This window comes from Pelmatolapia mariae, linkage group LG16_19, assembly GCF_036321145.2.
Source record: "Pelmatolapia mariae isolate MD_Pm_ZW linkage group LG16_19, Pm_UMD_F_2, whole genome shotgun sequence".
Taxonomy (NCBI): domain Eukaryota; kingdom Metazoa; phylum Chordata; class Actinopteri; order Cichliformes; family Cichlidae; genus Pelmatolapia; species Pelmatolapia mariae.
In genome coordinates, this window is record NC_086241.1 from 16,311,199 (window position 1) to 16,333,212 (window position 22,014).

Genomic DNA, 22,014 nt, shown 5'->3' on the forward strand with positions numbered 1-22,014 from the left:
ATACTTCTTCACAGCACTGCTGATAGCTAGCTTGCCAGATTTTATTGTTACAAAAGAAATTAAAAAAAAAATTAAAATAGCATAATCTACAAAAAATAAAACAATATTAAAAGTACCACAGGCCAATACTGAAGGCTTTAATATGTAAAGCAGTGCAAAAAAATTTGAAATCAGATAATAAAATGAAGTTAAAGAAAAAAGATAAAAGACTGAGATCATGCAAAAGCAAATTCTAACAAACAGTGGTGGAAATGACATAACAAATAACATGTGCACTTTACACTTAAGAAACAGCAGCAAGGAGGTTTGGTACAGAAATATGCATGTAATCATGTGTCCTGGTGTGCGTCGGATGTGTTCACCGGTCACAAAAAGAAGAGCTGTTGTACAATTTCATAAAGAATAACAGGAATGTCCGTGTAGAGTCATCCAGGTCATGGGAATCTAAGGCAATTGGAAAGAAAGCGACTGGACTTCTTTAAAATTATTGAAGATGTTAAATCTCTCATCCGAGAAGATTCACTAGTTCTAATTTGCTCAATGTATTTCTTAGAACAGTGGGAATGATTTCCTGAAATGTTCTTTATGGCAGTGAGGTTGAATCAGTTTTGCAGCTTATCTGCAGATAAATCAGCATCAATAAACACGGCTGAGCATATATTCAGGCAACACATCAGTGCAACCGCTAATTTGCTTCTCTCTTACAAAAAGTGGCTTGAAGAATATATGTGCCTTACTGAATAATGGAACGTAATCTCCTGTCAATCATTCTTACAGTGGCCTTAAAACATCTAGTGTACATGAACCATGAACCATGGTTCATGTACCCGAGCCCACCTGGACTTAACAACATTGTGTCAGTATCTAAATATGAATATAATGAGAAATAAAGTAGAAAACACCAAACACCTGTTTACTGGTTTTTATTGAGTTTTATATATTTTACCCCCAGCTGCCTCCAAAAAAACAGTTATTACTAGGCCCAAATAAACCAGTTTAAGTATAAAAGTATGAAAAATACACAATTCTAGTTAGAGCTGTGCATGGTGGGATGCTAAGAGGTTGAAGGTGGATATGGTTTCCTGTACTTGCTCTGCATCCACACCCGGTGCATTACTACTTTCTTTCCTCGGTTCACTTGCAGTCGTCTATCCTCTAGATTCTGAATTTCTTCCAGTCCAGCTTTGGAAAACAAATCATGAACCTCCTCTGTAAAACATAAAAACACAACAGTCAGGAACCAAAATTTTAGTCCAGGTTCTCTTTCTGCCAAGAAAGCCATGACAACAGAAAACACGGTTTTGTGTGCATTACCGTGAAGCTGTTTTTTTATACATTAGTTTTCTTTTTTACGAATTTTGGAATTGAGTTTTATCTGAGATAATGTATATATTTAACCATTCACCAATAAATGTAAATTCCATGTTTGTAAACACCACAAACTTGTATCATAGCACTGATCAGAATAGGGGTGTCAACACCCACACACCATAAGTAAAAATACCTTTTGTGAAAAAATAAACACAGGTTCCATCTCCGCGTGTGTAGAAATTTTCTGATAGACACCGTCCTGGATGTCAGAGATGAAATGACAAAGAATTTGTTTAAAAAGGAGAATCTCACACACAGACAAAGATGTATTAAGAATATATAAGAAATTAGGGTAAAATGATACAACGGGTAGATCTGGAGGCTTACCTTTCTTAAAACGGAGTTGTGAGAAGTCGTATCTCCCATAATCACGGAAAAGGAGTACACCACCATGTTTCAGGTATGCAGACAGATGGTTCACAACGTCTTGCAAGCTGTCAATAAAATTTAGTTATTGGATAAATTATGTTATAATGCAGCAGGCTTGCAGCTAAGGTGATCCTTGCAGCCATCGGTAAAATATAGGCCAAGGAGAAATGCATTCACTGAGATATAACTGACTTCAGTCAGCAGTGCATTTGTATTAGCTTAACCCAAGTATATTACATATGTTTCCCAAATTCATCTATACTTTTAGTGTCAAGCAAACCACCAAATATTCAATATCTTGCACTTAACTGTATGGTTTAATATTTCCATTTCAAACTGGGGTTTGTAATGGCATTCAGACAAAGGCTGGGCAATGGGATGGTTATGGAGGTTGTAGAGGGGGAGGGGCTGGCTGGCAGGTGATAAATGACATTAGGGTCTCCCATCTCTGTACTCTAAACCTCACCTACCGCTCTGGATGAATGGAAGAGAGCACAAATACTGCCAGAATAACATCCAGGCTCTGAGGAGGAAATGGGAAGGTGGCCATTTTGTCACAAATGTCATGGACGAAGGCGTGACACACCGAGTCATCGTAGTCTGGGTGGTTCTACAGAAGGAAAATAAGTTAGATTATATCTATTAAGCATGTCATTATCACATTGGTGTTGCAGCTCATGTACAGTTCTGAGACATTTTCTCATGAACCTTCCTATCGCCTTGAAGCAGTCTGGTCATTCTTGTCTGACAGCATCAAGAAGACATTTTCACCCAAATAACTGCCACTCAGTGGATGTTTTCTCCTTTTCAGACCACTCTCTGTAAACCCTAAAGATGATCCGTCCATTCATCCATCCTTCCTCTTATCCAATTCAGGACTAGGATAGCTTGGAGCCTATCCTAGCTACTCTAAAGATGGTTGTGTGGGAAAATCCCAGTGGATCAGTTAACAAACAGTTAAATAGGTGTACCTTACAAATTGGCTAGCGAGTGTATATGAATGCCATCTTTTTTACATTACTAACATTAGTTTCTGTGTGTGAGATTTATTTAATGTGAAGATATGTAACAGTGATGTTTTTTCTTCTGCTACATTTCTGCACATGATGTCATATTTATCTTTTCTGTGTCTGTCTAGGTAGAAATTTATGATAAAGACATGTTTTATATATAGATAAAAATCAGCTGTTGAAATTAAGTTATTTCCCAAAACATTTAAGGGACGGCAATATTTTGTAGATGACTAAAATATTATTATAATACAGTATACACTTTATATTTTCATTTGAAACAAATGCTAACCTTAACCAGCTGAATGGCACGTGGTGAGAAGTCACAACAGTATAAAAATGAGTCTGTTTCTCTGTGGAAGAAAACAAACAGTTTAACAACCGGGAATCATCACATTACAACCACAAGTACTTGTAAAACACTGACGAAGTGATTTTGTAGCTCAACACATATTTTTTACAAGTGCCTTAATTGTTTTGTTTTGTTTTTTTTCCAAAGGACATAGATCAGGATGAACTAAAGCTAAAGAACTAAAGAGAAAATAGAAGAACGGCAGAAACTTTTTTTCTAATATAGGTGATAACACAACAACTTCACAGAGAAATTTCCACTGTGTTCTATGTGTATGCTCTGCTTTCAGTCAACAACAGAGATGACAATAGAGACAATCAAATACTAAACATCATTCATTAAAGAGAAACATTTTGACTTACTTGATGTTATTTACAATAGGAAACACACTGTTACCAACTCCACATCCAACCTGTGAACAGAAGAAAATGCAAAGCAGTTATTTAACATTATCTGTGATACAATAATATAACATGCACATCCTGTATAAAAAATTAAAACAAAAACAGAGTATATTAACACTTTTAAAAACCTCCAGGATCCTGAAGGATGCACGTTGTCCAGGAAAAACAGAATCATCCACAGCAGCTTCATTCGCTCCTCGTGCAGCTTGTTGACAGGACTCCTGAAAGTTAAAGGTGTCTGTATTCCTGTGATGGTCAACGGGATTGCACCGTTGATGTTTTCCGGTTTCAGTGTCCAATCTGGATGCACTACATAGTTGAATAGCTGCTTGCTGATGACCGTGACACGTGTTTGTGCTCTGGCCTCTTTCACCTGAAGGCAGCAGCTCTGGGAATTCTAAAAACAGCCATCTGCGATCTTTGAAGAACTTGTCCTGGTGAATCTCATAAAACTTGTCCCAGTACTGGCAAGCTGCTGTAACAAATTTACCTGCAAGGACAGAATTCAAGAACTTTTTCATCATTTTTGTTTCCATGTAATTCCCAAAAATCCAATTAAATGTGTTAAAATATTTTATTCTTGCCTTGTTCGTTTAAAGGAAGTCGTACAGTGGAATTTTCCTCCGCCTTCTGCTGTGCATTTTCCCTGTCCTCCTCTGTCCATTGCACATGATCCCTAACATGAAAAACATTACTAAAGCAACTCCTGAATGTTAATATATCAATTTAACTATAATGACTCATAATTTAATTTGTTATAATTAGCTTTAATGTCATGAAATCCTGTGACCTATATTTTAGATTGTATATTATACATAACACATATACAATATACAGGCTACATGGTGTCTTCTTATTATGTGGAATCATAAACACAACTTTTACACATATTCATTAAAGTCGCATCACTTACCACATGTTGTGCTTGAAGATGTCATCAGGACTGGTCAGAATCCGTGAACCCAGTGGAACTGAAGGTCTTCCGTCACTGCTCTTTAACCTCATAGAGAATCTGATGAAAACTGCAGCCACTTTGGCTACAGAGAACCTCTTCACTTTATTCATTTACTCTGTAAAAGTGCACATAGGTTTAAATACATACAACAATTCCTGGTCAGTTCATCTCTGCCTAAAAAGACTAGTGGAAGCAATATCTATGTCATGCAGGGGAGGGATACTAGCCTCGAAGGACGCTGAAGATGGAGCTGACACAAAGGAAGACCACAAAGAAGACTGATAAATGTAGTGAAGGAGGACATGCACAGGGTTGCTGTTACAGAAGAGAATACTAAGGATAGGGTGAGATGGAGACAAATGAGCCGCTGTGGTGACCCCTAAAGACACCACCCAAATGTCTATTTAATGTTAATACATACATGTAAATAAAATAACAGAATATGATAAACTCTTCTTTTGCCCTGAAAGCTGGGAAATGTCCTGAAAATAGAAAATGCATGCATTTTGTTAAAAAAAAAAAAAAAAAATCCCCAAAGCTAACTAAACTAAAATGAGCTCAAAGTAGTAGAATAGTAAAAGAAAACAAAAGTCAAGAATACATAAACATTTAAATACAATGCAACAAAATCCTTAAAAAAGAACCTAGTATAATACGTTAGCGTGACTTTTTAAAGTACATTAGCTCAAATTTAATATAGAAAAACAAAACAGAAATAAAATAAATAAATGATTAAATACACATACACAGAGACAAATATGTTTAGCTAACACAGCTCAAATGCTCAAAAAAAGCTATATAGTTTGAATAATAATTGCTAAAATATAAAATCGGAAACTAAAGGATGCAGCTGATTTTTAAGTGTATCTCTGGTCAGGGTACGTGCAGACGAATGGGTGCGCTACACCGGGACAGCGAGCGCGCTATTGTGCCGTAGAAGAAGACGCGTGTGAAAACATGGAGAGGGATGGGGTGCTAATAGAGTTAGCGGCTAACTAACAACACAACCTCAGTCGACACGCGAAAGCAATGCTCGCCAACTTAACCCTAAGAATTATATTTAATCCTCCATGCAACCTCCGAGCAGTTCCTCTGGGTCATATAGCAGACAAAACTTTTGGACGAAGTTGGCGACATGTCGAGGTTCTTTACCTCACGCTAACCTAAGCTAGCTGTTAACTTTTCATGTTAGTCATTGGACGTGTGAGGTCGCGACGGCGTTGAAAACATGAAGCCTAGAAAACAGCTGTAGCGTGCTGGACTACAAAACCATACGGTGCTTACCTCGCTCTGGGTGGGCTGTTGTGGTCACTTCAGTCAGTCGATCTAGTCATGCTGCTAGCAGCCCCCAGTAGGGAAACGCACCACCTGCAGATGGCGCCACAGCAGAGAAAGGGGAGCGCTAACGCAGCTGAACTGCTGAGCCGGAGGAGCACAGGTCTTGGCAATACTGGGACTTTAATCAGACATAATTTGAAGATCCTGAGAGGTATCCTCCTTCAGGTAATGTTACAGTTTGTAGTGTAACTGCTTTCATTCGGTGTTTTACCATATTAATTATTGTTGTCATATTGTAGGAAAACCGGACTTTCACGAAAGTATGGAGCAAGACCTCAAAATCCACAGTAATGTACGAAAATTGCAAACTATACTTTGAAAACTACCAGCACTGCTACAGCTGGTGAGTATGGGGTCCTAACTTTAATTAGCTTCAGTTTTTAAACACGTATACATACCAAATAATACACAGGATTATTTTGGTACGTTAAATTAAAGTAATCCTCCACTGGTCATATACACTATTAAAAATGAGTTGTTAAAAGTCTACCTATTCAAAATATAATTTTTTTTTATATGAAGTGTTCATATTACACTGGCCTGTAATATTAATTTTTCTGGCACCCACTTAAGAGATATAGCCAGAGCCAAATGAAAATCATCACCTCTTTAATCATGTATGTAATGGATATATAATGTTTTAAAGCTTTTACTTGAGTGTATTAAATATTATTGTCTGTAGTGAGAGTAGGGATCAGGTGAAAGAGAGCCTGGAAAGGTTGAGGTGTGCTCTGGAGAGAAGAGGAATGCAAATCAGAATACATGCGTGTGAATGAAAGAGAGATGGGTGTAACAGTGTAGCTGCGGTACTGAAAGTAGATGAGTTTTTAAAAAATGCGGAAAACCATTCAAAACAACGGAAGATATTGAATATTTTTGTCTTATCTGGCAGGGAAAAGTATAGATGTCTGATGAATAATGTGAAAACAGGTGGGCCATGATATTTAATGTAAATGTGTACTATTAAAATAAAACCCATTGTGTCATTTTAACTTCGTTAGTAATTGTTGCTTTTGCGAAACAGTGATGTAGGATACAGAGGAGCAGATGATCTAAGGAGCTTTAAATGAAGTAGGAAAGTGTTGTGTATGCCCAATAACATTGACAAGCTGCTTATGTTTTATATTTTGTATCTGTGTTTCAGTGTTCATGCTGAGCCTCAGATTTTGTACAAACTGCCAACGAGGTCCAAACAGGAGAAAATTGAAGATACGTTGATGTGTCACAGTCCAGTTGTAAGTAAACATTAATAAACTTGGTGCTTCTCAGATAGAAATTTTCAGACTGTTGTGTTACCTCTTTTTTTTGTTCTCATCCAAAGGAAAAATCCTTATCTTCTCCATCTGATCATAAACCAAGCCTCTTGGCTTTGACGGCCAATAACTGGCTAATTCGCCTTTCAGCTGAAACAGGAGAAGAACTGCAGAGAGTTTACCTCTCTCCAAACTATAAGTTCAGGTATCTCTAAGGTTCTGATTTCAGTGTCCTTTGAGTGGAATGTATTTTTAGATTTGGTTCATTTTAAAGCCTTTTTAACTTTATAGCTTGTTGTTGTCTTGTAGATATCTTGGCTGGGATGTTTCTCAAGAGACATTTTATGTTAAATCTGTTCAAAACAAGGAAACACCTTTAGCCAGACAGGTAAAGTGAATACATGTATTTAAAGCATTTGTGTCTTGTAAGAGAAAGTCAATAATAAGTTAATGTTATATTTAAGTTAAACATAGCTTTCACTAGCTATACGTGACCCTTGTTATCATTATTCTTTTTCATCTTGTGGTTGTTGGTTTCAAATCAGAAGGTTGTTGTTGTTATTATTATTAGTAGTAGTAATAATAATAATAATTTATTGTTTGTGCAACTAGAGAGTTAATTAATTATTTATTTTTCTGTAAGTCCTATAAAAATGAAGAGAGGAGATGGAGATGTGACCTCTTTTCTGATTTATCCCACAGGCAGGTATCACTCAGAATACAGTGATGCACATCGCTATTTTTCACGTTTTCCCTTTGGAAGTTATTGGCATTATGGAGATCAATAAAAAAGTAAGTGGTTTTTTTTTTTGTTTTTGTTTTTTTACAGTTTACATTTTTCAAATGTACATTTTTGGAGGCTTTTTTATTTAAAGGTTTTTTGGTTTTTTTCTTGTAGGTGTTTGGAAATGGTGTCATAGGTGCTGATCTGGTTCAAGGTGTCCTTGCACTGTATTACAGCAATAAGTCAGTGAAAATGTACAGCTTCGAGCACATTGTCCAAAGAGTAAGTCTGTGTTTATTTAGACATTAGTGAATGCATCAGAATTTGCTGTGATTTTTTTTTTTTAATAGAAAGTGTTTTATTATCATTCTGCTTAGCTTGCTTCTTACGTCTTTGGGAACATGATGAACATTTTCTTTGTTTTCAGTACCTGACAGAGAAGCTAACACTTGGAAAGCAGAGTCCTCTTCTTGGTGGCAAAACAGTTGGAGATGCACCGTTTGGTATCCCGTTAAATATTCAAATCACAGGTTGGATTTTTTTTTTTAAGAACCAGTGTTATCTGTGCTTAAAGTTGAGTACATGCATAGCTTCAAATAACTAATAAAGCCATTTTTGTGAGGCAGCTAATAAGAAGAAAGCTGTCTTAAAGCGAGCTGTAAGGGACGTGAAATTACTTCTTCAAGGCTGTGAAGTGTGAATCATGTAAAACTACCAGTAAAAATATGGTGCTTGACATGAAGGTGATATTAAACACATTTGGTCCTGTTTATTAAGATCCCTATTTGCTGCAGCAGCTTTCTTCTGCTGCTGTTCCAGGGGTCACAGAGTGTTAGCCACTCTAATCAAGAATGTTTTGCTTCACAAAGTGAGCATAATGTTTGTTTTTCCTTTCTCATTGCACAGATTGCCCTCCTGTACTTTTCAAGGTCTCTTGTGCTGAAAACAGTGTTCAGATTGGAGGAAACCCATGGCACTACATTTACACACCGCCTCGTAAAAAAGACGAGGGGACCTACCACATCTGCTCACTCAAGGACGGCACTATGGTATATTTAAGAAATCCTCATCAACTATAAATTTACGTCCTTATTACCTTTTAGTTATGGTTGTACTTTGAGTAAAACATGATCGTAATAAGTCAGTGTGTGGTAGAATGAGCTGTTGCTAAATTTGTCAGACCCTGGTGAGTTGTCATTGTAAGAAGGGCTCCAAATGTTTTTGACAGTCTTCCTATTCAGTCAGTGGAAAGAGCAGGAGTGAACTAAACCTGTAATCACCTCACAATGCTACCTTTGTGCTGATCTCTAAACTCTGCCTTCTCTCCCATTGAGAAGCCATGACATTGTATCAGATTAGGGATGATATTACTATGTGTTATGTATTATTTTCACATAATCTCTCCACTGAGTTGTTCATGTGAATGAAAATACCACACATACTTAAATAGAACATAGGAGAATCAAAGGGGGGTATAACACTCTTTATAGTATGAAGTGGAATGGATGTCAGATTGTCAGCTGGTAAAGACAAGGGAGGTTTCCAGTTCCAGTTCAGCCTCCAAAATGTAGTTTAGGCTACGTCCATACTTACACTGGTATTTTTGAAAACAGAGATTTTCTTCTTCTTCTTTTTTTTAATCCCGTCCACACGTGCAGTTTTAAAAAATATCTCCGTCCACATGGAAACGCTAAAAGCGAAATGTTGGCCAATCAGAAGTTTAGAAGCCTAGGAGGGAAAGACTAAACAGGGTTTTGTAACCTCACAAAACCTTAAGTAGTTCTGAAAAGTTTTTGTTTTTCTGGAAAGGCAGATCATTTTGTGTTACTTTTCAAGTGTCATTTTCAAGTGCCTTCATCATTTCAAATGTTAATAACTCAAGACAGTATTTTGGCTGTTGTGTAGTCAGGGTTCGTACGGGTGCTTGGAATCCTTGAAAATACTTGAATTTTAATATAGACTTTTCAAGGTTTGAAAAGTGCTTGAATTTCAGATGTGGTGCTTAAATGTGCTTGAAACTGTATTAATTTCACCACAAATAACTATCTGACCCAATAGTTTTCTTATCAGATAGAGAAATAAAATGAGTCTAAAAGCAAAATTTCTCCGCCTGGGCTGCCTTGCACCTCTGCATGTCAGTCTGTTTTAATGTGAGACCCCCTCCCCCAATATTACCTGTCCAGATTCATGGTGAGGTAACTGCTCTTTTAACTGTTTGGTGTCTTTGCTTTGTTTGGTGTTTGTAGAAATGGTTTACATGAGCTTTTAGCTGAGATTCAGAGGTTTCTGTGGACACTACTCATGTCGGCACTTATATTTCTGACCTCGTGTTATAATCGATTAAACGCGATCTCCTCCCTTTTTCCCCCATTTTTCATGGTGTTGGTGCAAATGATCAGGTATGACATTCTTATAATAAATCAGAGAAGATACTGCAAATAATTATTTCTGCATTTGTGTGATTGAAAATGTGTGTGCAATGACACCGTTTTAAAGATTTAGCCTAAATAATTTTGGCGTGAATGAGCCTAAACATGATGACCGGACTAGTGACACCGTATCACCTGTGACACTCACACACACGCACGTATGACTTTGGACTTTGCCAGTTTCAGCTGAAACAATTTCAGTGTTTCAAACTATGTTCCAGAGTTTTTAGTTCACCGTTCATGAGGTTTCAAGAAGAAAATAAAAGACAGATCTGAATGTTTGAAAGTGTTTTGGAAAAACTCTGTAAAGATTAGATGAACAATACTCAAAGGATAAATTCAATTGGTTTATTTTGTTACATAAGTTGAAAAAAAAGTTAAACAAGCAAGTAAATAAAGAAACAAGGTAAAACGAAGTAAGAGCAAAAAAGTTAACAAGTAAATAAAGAAAAAAAGGTTAAATGAGGTAAGAGCAAAAAGTTAACAAGTAAATAAAGAAACAAGGTAAAACGAAGTAAGAGCAAAAAAGTTAACAAGTAAATAAAGAAACAAGGTAGAGAAGAGAAAACCCCAACAATCCCCTCTGAGCAAGCACTAGGCGACAGTGGGGAGGAAAAACTGCCTTTAAACGGCCAGAAACCTCCGGCAGAACCAGGCTCAGGAGGGGACAGTCAACTGCCGGGACTGGTTGGGGGGGTGAACAGAGGTGGAGCAAGACGAGGCTACATCGGTTGAAGAAGCAGTGTTGTCCCTCTTCCGGAACAAGCTGAAGAATTTTTTCTTCTTTTTCATTGACTTTTCCACGAGCGCCTTCTTCTCCAGGATGAGGGTTCTCAACTCATCGATTGTTTCTGTGTTTTGCTTCTCTAGTTTCTTGCATGTTTGTTCCACCTGTTCTAATGTTGCTTGTGTTTCTTCAAGCTTTTCTTTGAGGTCTTTGGATGTTGCCTCCTGTGTTAGCTTTGCCTTCTGCAGGTCTGCATTTCTCAGTTGATCTTCTTTGTGCATGCCTTCTAGCTGCTCATTTCTTTTCTGGATGTCGTGGAGCGTACACTGCAGGTCTTCATGCGTTTTATCTTGTTGTTGCTTTTGGGCCTGCATTTCTGTGTTTTCCCGCTTCAAAATGTTGAATTCCAACAATATCCCCTTAAGGAGCTCTGCGTTGTTTTTCGCCATTTGATCGATCCTTTTCTGCATCTGTGAGCATCGTTTTTCCAGTGTTTCCTTTTCTCCTTCCAGCTCACTTGTTTTGACCTTCAGTTCATTACAGAATTCTTGCATTTTTTGATTTTTACTCTCAAAGTCCTTGATAATGCACTTTTCTTCTGCCAGTCTTTCTTGCTGTTGCTCTTTCTCTTGAAGGAGGTCTTTATTTTGGCGCAGTGTTTGATCCAACCTTACCTTCACCATTCTGTAATTTTCCTGCATGCCTTGGAGTTCACGCTGCATGTCTTTATGCTTTGTGTCCTGTTCTTCCTTCTGTTGGAGGATTTCTTTATTTTTTTCTTCAGCTTCATCAAGCTTTCTTTGGAGCAGCTGATTCTTTTGGTCCATGTATTGGAGATCCCACTCTATCTTATCAATCGTCGCTTTCCTGCCTTGAAGCTGCTCGGACATTTCTTTAACTTCAGCGCTCTTTTGCTTGTTTTCCTTGATGAGGAATACAATCTGCTCTCTGGCTTGAGCAAACTTGATCCCCCAGCCCTCATTAATAATGTTGATGTCGGGCTGGCGCTGTAGTGTTTCTTCCAGGTGTTTATTTTGTGCTTCCATTTGTAAGCACTTCTTCTCCAGGTGAAGTTTTTCTTTTTCAATTTGTTGAATTTTGTTCTGGAGATGGTTGTTTTCATTCTTACTCTCCTGTAATGCCCTATGGATGGATAAGAGGCCACTTGGAGAAATTGGCCGGCCACGGCAGGAAGGAGAGGCGGCATAATCTTTTTGTCTTGGTTGCCGTAATCTTGGATACATGTTGGCGTTTGTATACGATGACTCTGAGAGGTTTCCAAATGTTTCTGTAGTGAACGTTTGAAGGCTGCAAACACAAAGGCTGCGAAGAAACGAACTGAAAATTGCTGTTTCTCACCCCTATTTAAGGAAAAACTTCAAAGGATCAAAGATCCTTGTGACATCATCACTCCTAAGCCTATCAGATTGTCACATGACATTTTGGAATGTGGAATGGGGATATATATTTTTTTTAAACAGTTTTCAAATTTAACTTAATATTTAAGTGTTTCTTAGTTTTAGACTAGTTGGTTAGTTTTTTCTACGTGATAGAGCTATAATAATTTTTATTTTTTATGTATTTTTTTTAACTTATCCTACTTTTTATAAAAGGGAACATTATTTAAAGAATATGTATTTAATTAAAAAACACTCTATTCGTCTAAAGGGTATAACAAAAAGGATGACCTTCCTACTTGAAAATGAAATGACCAAAATAAATGTATTTCTCTGCAATTACAAGCTCTGTGTAAACAGTCTTGGTATCAAAATAAAGCTAACACTTGTGAGATGTCATCAGGGATGTGAATAATACTGCAGATGTTACTATGTCAAAGTTGCTGTGACTCAAACATAGAAAAATTAGATTTTTTTTTAATTTATTTTTTTTTATATCCCTTGCCTAATTTTTAAAAGTATTTTATAGCATACAACACCTTTGAAAATATGCTTCGGTTCACATTTAACTCCAGAAAATCATAAATCAAAATATGAATATTACCCGTCCACAGATTCATGGTGAGGTAACTGCTCTTTTAACTGTTTGGTGTCTTTGCTTTGTTTGGTGTTTGTAGAAATGGTTTACATGAGCTTTTAGCTGAGGTTCAGAGGTTTCTGTGGACACTACTCATGTCGGCACTTATATTTCTGACCTCGTGTTATAATCGATTAAACGCGATCTCCTCCCTTTTCCCCCCATTTTTGAGGGTGTAGGTGCTTAACTAGTTAAAATAACAAACATCTGTCTCCTTTTTTTTGTGTCACATTGGAAAGAAGCATCAATATCTGATGAGAAGACTTATTAATTTGGCCTTGCTGTGTATTATTGGGGCGTTTGGTGCAGTTTCCTTCTTTTGTGGGGTTGTTGTTTTTTTTCAAGTGGAGATGAATATCTCTAACGAGTTGATTTGTTCACATTTGCAAATTTTTATTTTTAAGAGAAATTTGTTTTTTGAGTTTGTACACTATATGCATAGTGCACCATTTCCTTTTTCAGTATTTGTCTTTGGTGCAGTTTTCTATGTTTTAACAAAAGGGGAACAAAGGACATTTAAATCGAGCTAAAATGATTTGTTTTAATTTTTACATGGTCTTACTGAGGTGATGATAAATGGAACATGCATTCTTTTTTTCTTTTTTCTAGTAATGTGCTGGAAAAGCTTAAAAATGGACCTTGAAAGTTAAATTTATTCAAAACCGACATCTGGATTTGGGTTGTGAAAGCGTCTGTGTTAAATGTAGAAGCCACATCCGAAGTTCACTCTGACGCCTCTGTCTTTCTAAATGGAGGGACAGAAACTGCGCCTGTATATGTAAGAGTGTAAAAAATGCAGATAGTCAGATTAACAGCAACAGTATTTTGTCTATGTCCGCCATTATAGAAATTAATCTCATGTAAACAATAACGTGGCGCACAGCGTGACATCAAAAACGGTGCACACCTTTGACGTTGCGTGAGTAAATCTCCGTTTTCCTCGTCCACACCTAAATGCAAAAAGTGAGTTTTCGAAAATCTCCACACTGGCAGGAGTTTTAAAAAATCTCTGTTTTCAGTGACACAAAACGCCATTTACATGTGGACGAAAGGCCCAAATGGATAGAATCATAAAATCTGCGTTTTCAAAAATACCCACATACGTGTGGACATAGGCGTAGACTGTCAACTAATGTAACCTTGGGAATGTGTCGGTCGTGGGTCTGTTACAATGTTCTGCACTGTTGTTTTTTTTGTTGTATCTGACTTCCTGTCTTTCTCACCTGCTCTTTGCATCTTGACCTTTTTGTCAAGAAAACAGACCCGATGGAAAGAGCCTTTAAGTTGTGTGCTAATTAGAAACTGTAAGAAATCTGCATCTTTTGCTTTTTGATTTTATTAAATTAGGCAACAAACGGAGTACAAGAGATGGACTCCTACTCTCTTGAGAACGACGGGATCTTCTTCCATCCTGATGATTCAGGAAGAATTATCCATGTGGGACCTGTCACCATAAAGTGAGTGCTCCGGTATTTATTTAACATCATCATATTATCTTATTTGCCAAGTACACTTGTTGTACAATATTTGTGTTTTGGGTTTTTTTATATTCCAGTGTCCTAAAAATCCTCGGTGAACTGAACAGTGCTCTGCCGTCTAAGGTCGTTGAGGATTTCTCCCTGAAAACCCACCGAAACAATGTAAGTGTAATATTTATTTGCTTGAGATTTTTAGTTGCTGTCCTTTGCTTTCTGAATAAATTTAATTGACCTGCGATGGATCGGCCTTGTACAATAAATCAGCCTGCCTACAACAGAGATGGAAGTCTCCTATAGAGGTGAACTGTATGCGTATTGTTTATAATTTCAGAAAATGTAAAGTTTATGCTTTCCATCTCTTGTAGCCTATCTCCCAAGTCACTGTGACCTCATCAGGCCGCACAGTAAAAAGAAGATTTCAACAGCTGGATGATGACCCATCTCAAAAGGTAAAAATAGGATCTAATTAAATTACTAACTTAAATACCAATAAGTGAAAGTGACATGAAGTGGATAATATTTTTCTTCCTCTTACAATGCAGTAAGGGTCCTGACATTCTTGTTAATTACTTGAGTGACTTTAAGAGTGGCTTGCCTCACCATAAAAACAGCAAGGTGTTGACAAAATCTAAAAACTCCCAAGATCCCAATCAAGAATTCACAGCATGCCAGAACAAGCAGACTGCTGCCGTCATTTTTGAAGCCAGACACCACGAGACATCCCCGAAGTCCCTTGCATGCCCCGAGGGTTTGGATGACAAAACAGATCCACAAATCCGGATTAGGTTGTTCTCTTATTTAAACCAAGAAGCAAACACAATATCAACATTTTTATTATTTATGTATATATATATATATATGTATATATATATATATATATATATATATATATATATATATATATATATATATATATATATATATATATATATATATATATATATATATATATATATGTATATATGTATATATATATATATATATGTATATATATATATATATATGTATATATATATATATATATATATGTATATATATATATATATATGTATATATATATATATGTTTCTTAATATAAATAAGATCTTTTTCTTCTTATTTATTCAAAAAGCGATATATATTAGCTTTTCCTCTGTAATAGACCTAAACAAAAAAAAATTTCGTTGACAATTTTATCTATCATGGCAGACATGACTCAATCCTGCCTACACTTCCTCTCCTGTAAATACCTCTTAATACTGCAAATCTGCAGCTAAAAATAGCCAACTGATGCAGGGTTTATTTCTCTTTTCAGCTGAATTTTCTTGCAAAACAGTTTTTTCTTCCCCAATCAGCTGTAAGACGCTGATGAGGTATTGTCAACACCCCTCCAGGCTTAAATAGATTTACAGCTCAGAAATAAAAATTCAAAATGAATGAGGATCTTAAGTCGAATTCAGTCATCATACAAGATCCTCTGTCCTTAAAAATACCTTTCAGAGGTTTCCTGGCTCAAAATGGGCATTTGGAGGTGAGTATGTATGTAACCTAAATTGGTCTCCATGTGACATAAGGCAGAGAGCCAGTGGGAGTTTCCTTTTCCTGGGGGAAAGCCAAAGCCTCTTTGGTGTGCGCCAAAATATTTTTAGAAGAATTTAAAAAAAAAAACCCTGCATATTTATTTAAAGTGCAGAATATTCAGGATGGCAGCTCAATTGATTTATATACATTTAATTGTCCTTACACATTTCCTCAGGTGAGATATGTATTGGGTAATGTCCTCTGAAGAATTTCATTGATAAGCTTTCAGGTTTAAACACTGCAGGCAAGTAAAAGCTCTTAGAGCTGTTCATTAAAGAGAACATGGTACGTAGCACTTAATTCACAACGGCCTTTTGATTATGCAGTCTTTCCGAATGGTGGAATATGAGGATGAGCTTGACCTTTTGGCAATCGTGGTAACCAACGGCGAGGAGGGAGAAGGAAGAGCGTGCATCCAACTCCATGACAACCAGACCGGACAATTACTGCGGACGATCGATTTGATCGAAACCTGGGATGAGGTGTGTAACTTGACATGAGTATGCAAACATCAGCGCGAGTAGTCTGGATGTGGATTAATGTGTGCTCTTCTCTTTTGTTTCAGACAAAAAAAAACGAGGTGTTCTTCGACAAAGACACGATTGTTCATATTGAACAAAAGAACGCTAAGTTCTGCTGCCATGTTTACAAACTGTTCACGACCAAAACATAAGCGGTGCAAAATTGAATCAAAGCTGCTGTAAAGCTTTTCATGATCACTTAAGATTTTTTTTAATATGATTACATTTGTATTACTTTACTATGTAGATCATGACTGTGTTTTGTTTTTGTTTTTTTAATATATGGATCTTTGCATCCTCAGTTCATATGATTAATCTTGATTATCACTATTTTTTCTGTTATGATTATTCTAAGTCTGTACCATTAAACTTGATCTCACTTTTTTCCTTTATTCTAAAAATAAAATATTTTATTTTTCCAAGTTGCTCTGTATTTCAGCCTTCTCTTTTTCCGTCATGCATATCCAAATTTTAAGATATTGATATTTGCTCTGAGCCAGGATCTGAGATAGTTATGCGATTGTTTGCTTGATGTTAACAGTCAGAGCTGATGAAATTGCCTAACGCCATCCTAATGAAGTACGTTTCAGAAAAGTGATTTGCCAGCTGCAGTGCACTCATGCAGATTAAATGTGGTGACAGTGTCACGTTTCACAAATGATTGTTGCATGCAAATTGCGGGTCTATTTATATGCATGGGTTACAGATATGAGGTTTTGATTTTCCAAAAAGTCTCCAAATTAACGTGAAAGAAAAATCTCATAACAGGAACAGGAGTCTTATGTATATCAAGTTTCTATAATTTTTTAAAAATGGTTTCTGTATTCATTATAAGATGTAATAAAAGAAAATATAATGTCACAATGGGAAGTTAGGGTGATCACGTGTTTGTCTTGTCCCACATATTGAGATAGTATCACACATTTTGATTGGCTTCAGTTTACAAAAAAGATGTGATGGTGTTAAATATCTTAATTTTAGCTCTTAAATATGCTCATAGGAAATTAAAAGTAGCAGTACAATAAAGTATGTCTGTTCTTTACTGCATAGATCCCCAAATTGAAAACAGTTTGTGTGTTCTAGCTAACCTTTAAGTTAGGTTTATCAAAAGCATATATTATCTCACAGAATTAATCACATTTCCCTTGCAAATGTACACCATACCCCATATTGACACTTCTCAAAAATTAAAGGAGGACTTTAGGGATATCAATCTGTCACAGTGTGAATCCTTTTCCCCTGTCTTGGCACAAAGTCACAGCGGATGCGCTGGAGAGGTAACAACAAGTCAACCCCTCCCCAAAAGGAAATGGTTTAGCAGGACTGTTGCTTTTCCTGTATCCCTTTTGACTGATTTTCCACAGAAACATGCACGAGTAGGTCATTTTGTGGGCAGTGACACTGGCAGTGTTTCCACTGTCATTTACAAAAAGAAGCAGATATTGGTCCTGCTGCTGGGTTGATGCCATTCTTTGGCGCTGTCCAGCTCTCCTCATGTAATGGCACACTTTGTGTCTCCTCTAAATTCTTGAAACTATCCTTGGAGTATGTTTGATAAATAATAAGAGAGGAAAACAAAGTTCCAACATGAGAAGTTTTGTTTTGTATTCATTGTAAACAGTTTGTGTTTTCCGTCTTCTTCTTCTTCTTCTTTTTTTTTTGGAAACTATATCCACAAATACTCAATAAAAATATTTTGAATAAAAAACTATCCTTGGAGTCACAGCAAACCTTCTTGCAACAGCACATATGGATGTTTCACCCTTGAGGAGTTGGACTACCTCTGTAACCCGAATGGGCTGCAGGTACTGACACCAACAAAAAGCAAAATAAGAGAAAAGAAATCAGCCGGGAAGGATAAGAAAAGAGCAATGATCTGTGGCCACCAGCTGCAAAACCACTCCCTTTTTTGTTGCCTCTCCAGTGCGTGACTTTTATTTGCACCAAGGGAAGTGAAATTGATTCACAATGGTTTATGCCTTCTAATGGGACAGACTGATATCCGTGAACTTGAACTTTAATCAAGTGTTCTTCTTTAATAAGTTTTTAAATAATGAATCTTCAGTTGTAACAAAAGTGGCTTTGAGCTTGTTTGTAGGATTTTGTGTCTTAATGTTCCAACCCTAAATGTTGTAGCTGTCTGTCAGGGTAAGTGACACGTTAATATTTACAGTGTAGGTATAGCTTTAAAAGGAAAAAAAGCAAAGCGTTGTCTTCATGTTTTCTTTGTAATGTGGCTTGTGGTGCATTAGTAAGATTTAAATAGGGGGATAATGAGAAAAGTGCCTATTGATAAAACGCAGTACAAAGCAAAAACAGAGCCACAGATGTCCAGTCATGCCCACATGGCTGTTTCTTTAATCCCGCTGGAGCTCAGACTTTGAAGGACTGCGCAGATGTGGACTTGTGTTGTAACGGGAGTCAGAGGGTGACGCAGCACCAAAAAAAAAATAAAAAAAATAAAAGATCTTATAAAACCAATCCCAGACTCTCTTCTGTAACCACAAAAGTTGCAAAACACCCTCCCTCCAAACGTTTTCTCAGCTCGGGGTCACGTGACCGCAGTCCCTCCTCAACGGGCAGCGCTGAGTTGTAAGTTGTTATTGTACCTGACAGCAGCCGCTCCGGTCCAGTCTCTGCCTCTCCCCCGCTGCAGACACCGATGGAGAACCTGAAGCACTTCCTGCTGGTTCTGTGTGCCGCCGCCGCCGCCGGCTTTGTTTCCATAATCTTCGTCCTCAGATGGGTTCTGTATTTTAAGGAAGGTTTGGCCTGGGATGGAGGGCTCGCCGAATTCAACTGGCATCCAGTATTAACAGTCACTGGATTTATTTTCTTGCAGGGAATAGGTAAGAAGGGTCTTTATTACCTTTATAAGACATCACCTCTGCATCGGGTGTTGATATTAAAAGTGTGAGCAATAACAGGAAATTCTCGCCTAAGGTGAAAAAAACTTCCTGCGTTTTACAGTTTAAGCCCAAAGAGTCGTGCAGACGACGATGTCTGTCAATGATGACAGCAGCATTTTTTTATCATGTAGAAAAATTGAGACTAACTGTTGAAAGTGCACTTCTTTTTCTTATACCAAGATATCTGCGGGATTAAAAGGTGCAAATAAAATCCAAAATTGATGTCCTCCTTCACATTTTTCAAAGACTTTTTCAAAGTGGGCTGGCTTGGATTGTTTGCCTGCCTGATTCTGGCCTTCATTGCGTAATGAGGGAATCACAAGCTGGCAGTACACTTTTCCTTCATCTAAAGAGAGAAACTTATGAGTGAACATGCACTGTGACATGACACATAGATTTTAGATGCGTGTGCTTTTTTCCCCATATGATTTTCATGAGGCTATGAGACCCAAACATTACATCCTACATAGTATAAAGCAAGTAAGCCTACAACTTTAGAAATATGTAGTCAAATTTATTTTATTTTATTTATTTAATTAATTAATTTATTTATTTTTTTTTAAAAAGCATTATTGTTGCCTTAAGTTCTTGCTAACTGGCTGTCTGACTCTCTCTTGCAGCAATAATAGTCTACAGGCTCCCCTGGACCTGGCAGTGCAGCAAACTCATGATGAAGTTCATTCATGCAGGATTGAATTTATTAGCCTTCGTTTTTGCTGTTATAGCCATGGTGGCAGTTTTTGACTTCCACAATGCTGCCAACATTCCCAACATGTACAGTCTGCACAGCTGGCTGGGCCTCACAGCTGTTATACTGTATGGTCTGCAGGTAAATAGATGCAATTTTTTGGTATTATTTTAAAGCAGTTACAACAAAGACCTACTTTTGTTACATATTGAAGATAAGAGTATCGTCTAACATTTTACCTAAGAAGCACAGTTGTTGCAGGGTTTTTGTAGCTACTACTACCATTAGAATGGACTGTTAACACATCTAAAGTATAACAGTATAGCTTTCTCATTTTTCTCTGAACCTCTTACTGGTGGTTCTAAAAGACTAAGTCATAGTGGACAGCAGTCTTCAGATCTGAAGTGGGTTTTATCTGTCTCTCTCTTTCAATGGGCAGCTTGTTCTTGGAGTTGGCATGTACTTGATACCAGTTACACCTGTGTCCTGGAGAGCAGCGTTTATGCCTCTCCACGTCTACAGCGGTCTTTTACTTTTTACCAGTGTCATAGCCGTGGCACTTATGGGCATCACAGAGAAACTCATCTTTGGCCTGTAAGTATTAAAATAGAGAGTGAGAGTGGTTAAAAATGAGACGGATACAGTGTAAATGCTGAACTGTATATGCTGCTGAAGTGAGAATAACTTTCCTGTGTTTACATCACAAAAGGAAAGACCCAAAATATAAGGATTCTCCCCCAGAGGCAATTTTTGTGAACGTACTGGGAGTCCTCCTGGTGCTTTTTGGAGGTCTGATTCTTTGGATTGCCACTCGAACATCTTGGAAACGCCCCAGTGACCAGATCTTGCATAGTCTGCATACCAATGGGGGAGGTGAGGACAACAGTAAAGTTGCTTCAGCACTGTCTCAACTGCCGGATGGATCTGATGCTTACGGTGCTGGAGATGCAAGGAAGAGGAGTAACAAATCTGAAGAACAGGCTAACTGATAGAAAAAGTAAAAAAAGAGTGGATTAATGTATGTGCAACCAGTTTAAACGAATAAGGGAAATCAAAAGGAATGCATCAAATTGTTACATTCCTGTACCGCTCTTCATTTCTTTTTAGTTTTCACTCTCACACCTTAAAAGTACTTCATTTTGATTTTTTTTTCATTTCTCCAGTGTTTATGTAAGTGCATGTAAATAATGGTGAGCTACTACTGTAATAAGATTACACAATGATTTAAAAATAGGCATACACTGCACAATTTAATCACTGCAGGTTTTCTATACACTAAATACTCTATATTGTATTTTCTGAGTTTGATACTGACAGTATATTTTCTAATAAACATTTGATACATATAAAATGTCTCCATTATTCACATTGTAAATTTAGTGAAAAGAGAGAAGTAGTGAAAGAGAGAAACTACCCATGCTCTAGATAGTGATTGTATTGTTATTATTGTAGATGTTAATATTTTTAATATACATACATATATTATTTTGCATAAGTGAGAAAAATTTGGAACGTTTAAAACAGTACTAACCAGGTGCACGAATTAGATAAAAAGAAAGAAACCAAGGTTGTCAGAATCACTTCTTTCCTTGCCAGCAGGGTGAAAAAAATGTTCATAAATAAGTAACGCAGGATTTTGGATCGCTTTAATTAAATCCAACTTAATTCGAGTAAAATGTGACTGAACATCAAAAGTTGACTGCAGGAATTTTTTTAAAAAAAGTACATGCATCACATGAACCATTAGGACTGAAGGTCCTTGATACGGTCTTATAATAATTTTTTTTTCTTAAGAAACGGTGCAAAATTAATTCCGGATACGAGCAGCTGACTTCAGCAATAACGCTCCTGCTGTTAATTCGCTACCAGAGTTGCTGACAGACTCTAAACTC

General features: G+C 37.0%; 3 protein-coding genes across 5 annotated transcripts; 2 read left to right on the plus strand and 1 right to left on the minus strand.

Moving 5' to 3' along the window:
* Positions 1-126: 126 nt before the first annotated feature.
* Positions 127-5,824, minus strand: mettl8 (methyltransferase 8, methylcytidine). 3 transcript variants are annotated; one of them, XM_063499117.1, is made up of 11 exons: positions 5,746-5,812; positions 4,883-4,943; positions 4,420-4,576; positions 4,091-4,182; positions 3,635-3,996; positions 3,465-3,514; positions 3,043-3,103; positions 2,211-2,350; positions 1,699-1,805; positions 1,505-1,570; positions 127-1,209 (listed from the first exon to the last, which is right to left on the minus strand). In XM_063499117.1, the coding sequence occupies exons 3-11, from the start codon at positions 4,569-4,571 to the stop codon at positions 1,055-1,057; spliced, it is 1,185 nt and encodes a 394-aa protein (XP_063355187.1). In that variant the 5' UTR covers positions 4,572-4,576; positions 4,883-4,943; positions 5,746-5,812; the 3' UTR covers positions 127-1,054. The 3 variants fall into 3 exon arrangements, with proteins under 3 accessions (XP_063355187.1, XP_063355189.1, XP_063355188.1); XM_063499119.1 differs by lacking the exon at positions 4,883-4,943 and having other exon boundaries at positions 5,746-5,824; XM_063499118.1 differs by lacking the exons at positions 4,883-4,943; positions 5,746-5,812 and adding an exon at positions 4,689-4,869.
* Positions 5,236-16,894, plus strand: dcaf17 (ddb1 and cul4 associated factor 17). Its single transcript, XM_063499116.1, has 14 exons — positions 5,236-5,964; positions 6,039-6,142; positions 6,944-7,034; positions 7,121-7,257; positions 7,362-7,440; positions 7,755-7,844; positions 7,951-8,058; positions 8,204-8,306; positions 8,683-8,825; positions 14,314-14,423; positions 14,522-14,606; positions 14,810-14,893; positions 16,331-16,486; positions 16,570-16,894. Exons 1-14 carry the CDS (start codon positions 5,794-5,796, stop codon positions 16,675-16,677), a joined length of 1,569 nt encoding a protein of 522 aa, XP_063355186.1. The 5' UTR covers positions 5,236-5,793; the 3' UTR covers positions 16,678-16,894.
* Positions 16,895-19,069: 2,175 nt separating this feature from the next.
* On the plus strand, positions 19,070-21,443 carry LOC134645363 (plasma membrane ascorbate-dependent reductase CYBRD1). The gene is made up of 4 exons (XM_063498775.1): positions 19,070-19,374; positions 20,055-20,263; positions 20,562-20,716; positions 20,832-21,443. Exons 1-4 carry the CDS (start codon positions 19,188-19,190, stop codon positions 21,109-21,111), a joined length of 831 nt encoding a protein of 276 aa, XP_063354845.1. The 5' UTR covers positions 19,070-19,187; the 3' UTR covers positions 21,112-21,443.
* Positions 21,444-22,014: the final 571 nt, after the last annotated feature.

Bases quoted from the DNA above. Each gene is read 5' to 3' on its own strand.
- LOC134645363 (XM_063498775.1), top strand. From the start codon at position 19,188: ATGGAGAACCTGAAGCACTTCCTGCTGGTTCTGTGTGCCGCCGCCGCC. The intron at 20,264-20,561 runs GTAAATAGATGC...TTCAATGGGCAG, and splicing joins TTATACTGTATGGTCTGCAG to CTTGTTCTTGGAGTTGGCAT. The intron at 20,717-20,831 runs GTAAGTATTAAA...ACATCACAAAAG, and splicing joins GAGAAACTCATCTTTGGCCT to GAAAGACCCAAAATATAAGG.
- dcaf17 (XM_063499116.1), top strand. From the start codon at position 5,794: ATGCTGCTAGCAGCCCCCAGTAGGGAAACGCACCACCTGCAGATGGCG. The intron at 7,845-7,950 runs GTAAGTGGTTTT...TTTTTCTTGTAG, and splicing joins TTATGGAGATCAATAAAAAA to GTGTTTGGAAATGGTGTCAT. The intron at 8,307-8,682 runs GTTGGATTTTTT...CTCATTGCACAG, and splicing joins GTTAAATATTCAAATCACAG to ATTGCCCTCCTGTACTTTTC.
- mettl8 (XM_063499119.1), bottom strand. From the start codon at position 4,571: ATGAATAAAGTGAAGAGGTTCTCTGTAGCCAAAGTGGCTGCAGTTTTC. The intron at 3,515-3,634 runs GTTTTTAAAAGT...TTCTGTTCACAG, and splicing joins CATCCTTCAGGATCCTGGAG to GTTGGATGTGGAGTTGGTAA. The intron at 3,104-3,464 runs GTAAGTCAAAAT...TTTCTTCCACAG, and splicing joins CCTATTGTAAATAACATCAA to AGAAACAGACTCATTTTTAT.